General features: G+C 40.1%; 1 protein-coding gene across 1 annotated transcript; it reads right to left on the reverse strand.

The window, feature by feature from the left end:
• Window positions 1-1757: 1757 nt before the first annotated feature.
• On the reverse strand, window positions 1758-9633 carry LOC121937905 (myosin-10-like; the record flags this gene model as incomplete). Its single annotated transcript, XM_042481194.1, has 12 exons — window positions 1758-1865; window positions 1960-2088; window positions 2162-2323; window positions 3292-3504; window positions 3591-3803; window positions 5031-5279; window positions 5355-5507; window positions 5587-5691; window positions 6931-7137; window positions 7473-7617; window positions 8406-8618; window positions 9462-9633. Coding segments are annotated over 12 exons (2054 nt in total), but the record flags the coding sequence as incomplete, so codon positions are not given.
• Window positions 9634-9982: the final 349 nt, after the last annotated feature.

A 9982-nucleotide genomic window follows, 5' to 3' on the forward strand; every position in this document is an offset into this window, starting at 1 on the left:
ACACACACACACACACACACACACACACAAGGAGATTTAGATAAAGAGTCTACAAACATATCATAGCAGAGGTGGACGATGTGGCCCTAAAATAATATCACAATATGTCAGGGCATTTATGTGAAATCTGGAAAAATATATTCATTTTAAGAAGATAAAATTGCTTATTTTTTCCCCTTTATCATTTTTTCTTTTATTGTTTATTTTATTGTTCTACTCTGTCGTAATTGTATGTCTTTGCGTCACTTTACATAATCTCTTTTGTCTGTTTATATGCACCTGCATTCACTTGTTCTCCTCTTATCACTGCATTTCACAATAAAGGGGGGATAATATTGCAGAAAAAGGTATTTAGGTATTATAGGTCACCATAAACACAATAGTTTGCCTTCAAACTCAGTGAGATTTTGATTCTGAATAAAATATAAATATAACAACAAAATGATCAAACACAAATTACACATCTAAACATTTGCCAAATACAAAAAAAGTACTCTTGAATCTGTTGGGAATCACCAGTGCCCCCACGATACGATATCATCACAATACTTAACCCACGATATGATATTATTGCGATTTTCAATATTATGGAGTAGTGTAATGCTTTACATTGCAATATATTGTGATTTATAACATTTTTCAACGTCATATTACAAAAACTAAAAACAAATTGTTAATCTAATAAAACAAAAGGATCCCAGTAAATTAACATAACGTTGTCAGTGAACACCACTCGGTTTTTATCTTTATCTTTTATCGGCGGGGCTAGCTTAGCATTAGCTTACCGTCGTCGGCTAACGCTACCTCCGGATGGTGAGCCCTGAGCTTCGTCGTATTTCGACGGTATTTTACCTTCATGCTGCACTCCTTGCAAACCCCACGAGTCATGCCCATCTCTTCCGTCCCTTCCTTGTTAAAAAATCCGAAATAAATCCACAAGTTTGATGTAAACGCCGACGGTGCGTCCACTGCGTCCCTCTCCTGTGCCGCCATCTTTGATGTACTACCTCCCTCCTGCACAGCGGATCACCGCTTCCGACCTCACCGGCAAATGGCTCAACAACACCATCATGTGGACTTAAAAAGCAATTTATTTCATTTCTCCAACACTAAAGGCTTTTTTTCATTTTTGCAATCAATAGAAAATAATTTAAAAAATCGATATTTGGCGGCCGTAAAGCGACATAATATCGTCACGCAAAATATCGCGATATTAATGTGTATGACCCATATATGAATCTATAAATAGTGCATATATAGCATGTGTCACTCAGCGCTATACATCAGACACACACACAAATTAATTTCGACAAATTGATGATGACTAATGAACATTCACATAAATACAGTTCAACACACCCCATATCATATATTAAATGGTGACAAAAATATTTTAAAAAGCCTGCATGAGGAAAAAACAGCTAGGGTTTGCTAATAAATAAATAAATACATTTATAAAACAGTCCTCATATGACTTGTGCAGGTTAAAAGACTTTATAAACAGGAGATGTGCCCATCAGCAGATATTACTGATATTACTGATTTTGCAGATATTACTGTTATTGCAGATTTTACTGATATTACTGATAAAGCAGATATTGCAGATATTACTGATATTGCAGATATTACTGATATTACTGATATTACAGATATTACTGATATTACTGATATTGCAGATATTACTGATATTACTGATATAACTGATATTGCAGATCATCCAGGTAATATTAATATTAATGATACATCGGTGTGGCGTATTCAGCGAGGGTAACTTACTTTCCAGAGGTGCTGTTTGAGATTTCGTCCTGCAGCTCATCTCGTTCCTGCTCTGCGTGGCGCCGACCCCTCTCAGACGCTGCCAGGTCCTACAGATAAAGGTCAAAGGTCAAACACGCACCCTCCAACCCAAACTAGGCGACACAACACCAGAAAATTCACTCTGATATTATGTCCCTGTACCTCGTGCAGCTGTACAATCTCAGCCTCCAGACTCTTGAGCTTCTTCTCGTTCTCCTTGGATATGGCAAAAATATCATCTCTGGAAGATCGGGCGTCTTCTAACTCGCGCTGGTAGTCCTTCATTTGGGCCTGAAGAAGAAAAAATACCGCTTTAGCGCTGAGAATGAGAGCAGTTTGAATGTGTGTGAAGTGATTCAAACACCTGTAGTTTGCGCAGCTGTTTGATGGCTTCGTCTCGGGCCTTGTTGGCTCCTTCTATGTGACCCTCGATATCCTTCAGATCCATCTCCAGCTTCTTTTTAGCAGCGACGGCCAAACATTTCTGCTTCCTCTCGTCCTCCAGCTCTGCCTCCATCTCTCGCACCTGAGAGGCAGCCATGAAAAGGTTTCAGCAAGGTGAGATTTACAGTCCCGACAGCATTTTAGAAGCATTTTTAATTTTATTTTATTTCATTTCTTTTGTGATAATTGCAGCCTGAAATTCTCGATCTCACTGCAGGTTTTCTAAAAAGTTCCCATTTGCAATATTTGTATTTATCATTTATTTTTTCAAATCAAATTTTTAAGTTACGCTTACATAAGTTGCACATCATGAAATGATTTTCAGAGTCAATATTGGCGTGTTTATGTTACGGTGCTGCTCACACCGACACCAAAATGGCTCCATTCAGTCATTAAAAAACGCTGGATAGCATAAATATAACTAATAACTGCGCGTTATTTATGAGAAGAGAGGGGGTGGTGCGAAAAGGGAGAGGCTTGTCAAATCATTTTATAAGCACTGGGGAGGCATTTCTTTATTTTTGGCTTATGGGAGGGGTATACAGTTTTAAATGGTAGGATTTTTTATTGATTTTACTGGAGATATTTAATTTTGGCCATTTTTTCCATTAATTTTTTTTTTGCTATTTCCAAAGAAAAAATTTAGGCGATTTTTTTTTTTTTTGGACGATTTTGGCATGTTTTCTTTAAGAAATTTTCTTTTAATTTTTTCGGCAATTTTCAAAGAAAATTCCAAAGGCAATTTTTCTTTCTTTAAACATTTTCGGTGATCTTTTAAGAAAACATTCATTCTAAACTAATCAAATTAAACCATTTATCACAGCCTGAAACATTAAAAAGAGAAATTAATGTAAAATTTTCAAATTCCTGACTGTCTTTCAACATATCGTGTGTTAGATGACAGATTTAACAATGTTTTATTTATTTATTTATTTTTAAATAAGAAGTGTTTTTGGGTTTTTTTTTATTATTCTTGACATGATTTCCAGAGCCAATAACCACGTAACTGTCGGGCTGCTGGTATCTGATGTATTCAGTGTGATTCTTCACCTGCTTGACCAAAGCTCTCTTCTTCTCGTCGTTCTGGTCGTCGCGGCCCTGCAGGTCTCTCTCGTACTGAGCCTTCATGGCCTGCATGTTGACCTCCAGACGCAGCTTGGCGTCCTCGGTGGCCTGCAGCTCGTCCTCCAGCTCCTCCAGCTGAGTCTTCATCTCCTCCAGCTGCTGCTCCAGAGTGCGTTTGGACTTCTCCAGCTCGTGCACCTGACGGAGGAGGAGGTGAACGCGATGTGATCAGCGACGCTGCTGCTGAGGTTTTTTTTTAGCAAATCAGTTTTATCGACACTCACGTTCTTGCCCACGTCGTCCTTGGAGCTCATCAGATCTTCCATTTCTGCCCGAAGCTGCTTGTTGATCCTCTCCAGCTCCTCTTTGGCCTCCAGCGCCTCGTCCAGAGCTCTGGTCAAGGACAGAGCTTTGGTCTCCTTCTCCCTGGCCTCGGCTTCGGCGCGGTCACGCTCCTCAGCGTAACGAGCCGAGATGCTTTTCTCCTCAGCCAGCATCTGCAGAGCGGGAGCAAGCAAGATGGAGCAACAGCATTTTAGAAATATATTTGTAATTTCTTTGAATTAATTGTCTCCAGAAATCTCGTTAACATGCAAAGCTGCAGGATGAATCCCCAGAAAACACCAAATCAAAGTCAGAGAACGAGTGGTGACAGAGGCCGACTGTTGCCTGTGTCTCTATTGCACACAATAAGAGTACAACCGACGGCCTGACGACACACACAGTCTGCGCCTGCGTGAGAGGAAGTATCTCTGCATCGTCTGTTTTCGTCATTTAAAAAGAGAAACCAGAAGACCGACAGGCAGGAGTCATTCACATTTCTACATTCATTTCCATGACTTTCAGGCAAATTTTAAAGAGCAAACATCATCTGAAACAGCCACCAACAATCCAATAATCATTACTACATAACAGCTTTTTAAAATATGCATTATTTAAAAAAAAATTCAGACAAGGATTAGTACAGATTATTTCAATATTTGAATGACTTTATATAAATTAATAACTGTTTATTAATGAAAGGGTGAGCAAAAAGGGAAAGGCATGTAAGATAATGTATTAATGGAGTGGGGGTGTTGTTTTAATTTTGGGTTGGGGGGGCACACACCTTTAAATGGCTGTATTTTCTTTCTATTATTTTTTCTTTAAAAACTTTTGGCAATTTTTAAAGATAACATTTTGGCATTTATTTCTCTACATTTTTTTAGGATTTTGTATGGATGGCATTTTTTAAAGACCTTTTTTCTTAATTTTTCTTAATCTTTTTTTTTTTTTTAAAGGCATTTTTGGTGATTTCTAAAGAAAACATGCCCTTACTTGCAGGCCGCAGGAATGTTTTCTTTCAAAATCACCAAAAACTACACGATTTATCGCAGCCGGAAACTATAAAAACAGAAATTAACGTTGAATTTTCCACGTGTTCGTGAAATTTGGATTCTCCTTTTGTGTGATGAACCGCACTGCCAATCAGACTGATTTCATCACCCAACGCTGATTCGACCTGCCGAATTGGCTGAAAAATAGCAGAAAGGGCAAACTGCTGCTGCCTGTGTGGGACACGCCGCAAAAACGAATGCAGCAGACGCTCACCGACTGCCGAGCAAACAAATCCAGGGCCCCGAGACAAACCTCCACATGAAAAATCACTCCATCCTAAGTCGTTTTCCGGGAAAAAATATCCGTAAAACTCAGCACAACATCCCGAATAAAAGTGTTTTTCTCACCTGGTCAAACTTCTTCTGCTTCTTCTCCAGGTTGGAGACGATCTGTCTCTGGTGATCCAAGTCCACGGTCAGATCGTCCAGCTCCTGCTGCAGACGCGTCTTTGTCTTCTCCATCTTCTCAAAGCCGATGGTCTTCTCCTCCAGACGCTGGCCGGTCAGCTCCAGGTCCTTCTGCAGCTTCTTCTTCATCTCCTCCAGCCCGTCTATTATTCCAGCGTCGTCCTCCAGCTTCTTCTTGCTCTCTGACAGCTACGAAAAGCACAATTCAGTACGAAAATAACAAAAAATACAACCGTTTCCTTCACCGGAGACCACGTGTCCAACCTGAGCCTGCACGGTCAGCATCTGCTTCTCCAGATTCTTGCGCGCCTCCTCGTCCTCCTCCTGCTGCTCCTGCAGAGCGTTCTTCTCCTCCTCCAGCTGGCGTATGCGACTGCTGAGGTTCAGTTTCTGACGCGTCTCCTCCTGGAGCAGCTCCTAAATAAAAATGCACGTTTGTCCAGTTAGTTCAATGCTGTGGACTGATGGTTCACGCTCAGACGTCACCGTACGTCACCTGTGTGTCCTGCAGCTGACTTTCTAGTCCAGAGATGTCTTTGGTCATCTTGATACCTTTCCTCTCTGAGTCCTCCAGCATGGTGGACACATTGTCCAACTCAGTCTGCAGACAGAGACACAGAGGTAAAAACATGGTCGTCACTGTAGAACAAATTTATCTGTAAAACATTTAGGTAAAAATAAGATGATACTCGATTGTTTTCACGGAAATCTGCAGCATCAAGCTCTCAACAACAAACAGATACAAAGACTTTGCAAAAGATGCATTATGGGATAGCAGGCAGCTCACCGAGCGGCTCGTGCTGTTTTTTTTTTCTGAGCTGAGCGTGACATTTTTTTAAGTATTATGAACGAGTTTAAAGAGTGAGCAAAGATCTGAGTCCATTATCAATTTTTTTTCGTGAATCTTAACGGCACTTTTATCTGATGATTTACGTGGTTTCGCTTAATGTTGCTGGTTTTAACCAAAAACATCACTATTACTGGTGTATTATGTAAGGTGGTGTAACAAACAGGAAAATTATATAATTAATGAGGATTCTGCTTCTAACAGCAAAAAAGACGATAACTGGCTAAAGCTGCAGCCTCCCAGTATAAACCAGTATAAATCAGTAAAAACCAGTATAAATCAGTATAAACCAGTATAAACCAGTGGAGAGAGAGGGTGAAAATGTGTTTTTATGGAAAAATTGACAGTGACGTTACAGATGAAAATGTGTTTGTTTAATGAACGATGGTCCCGTTAACACGGTCAGCGTCAGAAATCTACAGACTTTTATTTTTATTTATTTTTCATCCCTCTCTATTTTGCCTTTTCTTTGTTGTCCTCGCTTGTTTACTTTTTGTTTTAATTATGATATTTAAACTTAATTTCTATTTATTATCACTACTGATTTGTCATACTATTTTTTGTGCTATTTATTTCCTTTAAAGATATCTTTTAGGGTGTTTTTGCCTTTAATCGATAGGACAGCAGTGTGAAGGGGGGGGTGACATGCAGCAAAGGGCCGAGGCTGGAATCGAACCCGCGGCTGCTGCAGCGGGGACGCAGCCTCTAAATGTGGGGCGGCCGCTCTATCCACTGAGCCAGCAGGCGCCCCTCTGTGCTCTAATCTTGTGTTTTGTGTTTTCTGTGCTGTTTTTCTTTACGTAGAAAGCTGAATATGGACATGAAAGGACAAAAGTACGTGTTTGGGCTGTAAACATCTGCAGTGTGCCGTCTGCTGGACGTGCGGTTTCTTTTTTCATGTTGAATAAATAAAAAGTAAATAAAAAAGCACTATTCTGGGAAAAAAATAAGTTGTTGACAAAACCAGAAGTCTCCGTCGGATTAACCCCTCACCTGCAGTTTGTGCGTGCGGTCGGCGAGCTCTCCCTTGGCCCGCTCCCCCTCGGTGACTCTGGCCATGAACTCCTGCAGCTGCGCCTCCACTTTCTTCCTCTTGTGCTCGGACTCGGTCTTGGCCTGCTGCAGCCCCTTCACCTCGCTGGCCAGCTCCTTGTTGGCGCTCTCCTGGCTCTGCTTGGTTTTCTCCAGGTTGGCCTTGAACTGGACGTAATCAACAACAAACATCAGTGTGGTCACACGACGAAGCGACGTCACTCTCTGTGGTGGACTGTGGTGGACTGTGGTGAACTGTAGTGAACTGTGGTGGACTGTGGTGGACTGTGGTGGACTGTAGTGAACTGTGGTGGACTGTGGTGGACTGTGGTGGACTGTAGTGAACTGTGGTGGACTGTGGTGGACTGTGGTGGACTGTGGTGGACTGTGGTGAACTGTGGTGGACTGTGGTGGACTGTGGCGGGCTGTGGTGGACTGCGGTGAACTGTGGTGGACTGTCGTGGACTGTGGTGGACTGTGGTGGACTCTGGAGACTACGTTACCCTCTTGGCCTGTTCCAGCTGCTCCGACAGCTCTTCCAAGGCGGTGCCGTGCCTCTGCCGCATCTCCTGGATCTGAGATTCGTGGTTTTTAGTCTCCTCCTCGATGGTCTTCTTCAGCTCTGCGACCTCCTGTTCACGCTTTGTCCTGCAGAGGACAGAGACAGAAACGTCTTCCTGTTGACTTTAATGATGCAGAATTCAGACACCTTATTTCCATTATTTGTTTTTTTATTATTTTGGTTTTAGGGGAGGGGAATACAATTTTAATTGGCTGTATTTTCTTTTTATTGTACCAACAATTTTTAAATATGTCTTCCAAAGGGATATTTTCTTCAGAACATTTTTGCTATTTAAAAAAGAAAGAAAGAAAAAATGCCCTCAAAATCTTTCTCTTCCTTAAAGTTTTTTTGTTAGTTTTTAAAGAAAAAAATAGCAATTCTTGTCCTTTTTTATTTTAAGAGAAACAATGGCTTTTTTTCCTTTAAAATTTTGTTGACATTTTTTCTGTAAAAAAAAACCAAAAGAAAAAGTTTTTTTTTTAAAAATGCCAAAAAAAGTATTTTTTTTTAAATAAAAAAAAATATCAAAAAAACTAAATAAATATCTTATTTTCTTTAAAAAAAAATCACATCATTTAACACAACCAGAAACACTAAAAAAGAAATTTTACGACAGTCCTTGAACATATCACGTGTTAGGTTTGTGAAACAAAATCCTGTGACTTTTCCAAAACTTTCAGGGCATATTTAGTGTTCCAAAACCTTTTTTAGGCCTGGAAATTGCTATTTGTAAATTATATGACTTTTCCAGGGTTTTTTATATAACCGTACAAACTCTGGTAATAATACCGACTGGCTAAATGCAGCTCTGTATCAGGTAAAAAAAATAAAATAAATAATAATAAAATAAAAAGAGAGGAGTGCAGTGCAGTACCTAAGCTCCTGCTGGGCGGCGGTTGTATCGAGGGTGTCCTCCAGCTCGGTCTTCAGGGCCTCGAGCTCTTCGCTCAGGTCCCTCTTGAGTTTCTCGGCCTTGTTTCGGGCCACTTTCTCTGACTCGAGGTCCTCCTGCAGCTCAGACAGCTGCGCCTGCAGCTCCCTCACCTGCTTCAGAGCGTTGTTCTTCTGGCTCACCTCGTCCTCGCCTCTGAAACCACAGACGTGTCAGAAACACCTCATCAATTCTGAATTATTGATGCATATTTGCATTTTTCTCCTTTTGCAAATTCATGGTGCAATAATTCTGTATTAACCCTTTCACACCTGAGAAATTAGTTTGTTTTCTTTCAAAAACGTGGAAAAAGGCGATGACCAACTTGGCAAGAAACGTCCTACTGAGTGCAAGAAATTTGTAAAAGTGACAGAAAATGACCTGAAAATTAGCCTAAAAAAGAGGCGTAATTATGAGAAAATTCATCAAAACCAGGGAAAACCTTCCAGAAAACTATATTCATAATCATTATGGTTATATATTTAAAATTATGATACTTGAAAAAATTAAACATATTTTTCTTTGCGCTTTTTGAAGTCATTAGTTACTGTTTTTTTCTGTTTCTGATTAAGATTTTTTTTCACTCAAACCAAAAATCTGAAAATATAGAAATGCAGCTGTGAGTAATTAATTAGAAAATTAACTGGTAACTATTTTCTTTTGTGTAAATTATTTTTCATGCAAAAAAATTATTTTAATTAATTAAAATATTTTAATGTATTCAATTTATTTAAAGCTTTTTTTTTCATTTTTACTTAAATGTATATTCCTGAAATAAACAATAACTTGTTTAAGTTTATTAACAGTACATCAGTTTAAACTTTCAGCCTTTCTTGTGTCGTGTCTCCAGTCTCGTCTTTGCACACGGCACTAAACCTGCCCTTATATGGCGTTTGGGGGCGTTACCTGTGCGGTACAGGTGATTTATGATCAGTGGGACTCAGCATTGAGCACAGCTGGTCAGATTTGGATGTTTGAGGCGGCTGCAGAGTCTCCTACCTCGCCTGCATCATCTGCTGCTCGTCCTCCTTCTTGCCCAGCTGAACTTTCAGCTCCTCCGTCTGCGCCTGCAGCTCGGCGATCTGGTCCTGAAAGTCGGTAGTCTCTCCCTCCAGCTTCCTCTTCGCCTTCTCCAGCTCCTGCCGGGTCTTCTCCTCCTTCTTCAGCCTCTCTGAGTTAGAAAAAAAAGGCAGATGTAACGGGACGGTTTGACGAAACACCAAAAAGTGTCTTTTATTGTAGTTTAATTCTTAAATTTAAGTTAACCCTTTGAAACCTGAGAAAAATGGCTCTTTGAACACTGAATGCACATTTACGGTTTCTGAATGCTGCTAACTGGCTGATTGTTTTAAGTTTGTTTGTTGTGTGTGAATTTTATTGTTGTTTGTTTTTTGTCTGTTTGTTCTTTAATGATAAATTCAACATGCTGCCGTCTGGGCCAGACGCCTCTAAAAAAGAGATTCTGATTCTTAATGGGATTATTCCTGGTTAAATAAAGGCTAAATATGAAATGAAAATAA

Source organism: Plectropomus leopardus, unplaced genomic scaffold (genome assembly GCF_008729295.1).
Source record: "Plectropomus leopardus isolate mb unplaced genomic scaffold, YSFRI_Pleo_2.0 unplaced_scaffold27819, whole genome shotgun sequence".
Lineage (NCBI taxonomy): Eukaryota > Metazoa > Chordata > Actinopteri > Perciformes > Serranidae > Plectropomus > Plectropomus leopardus.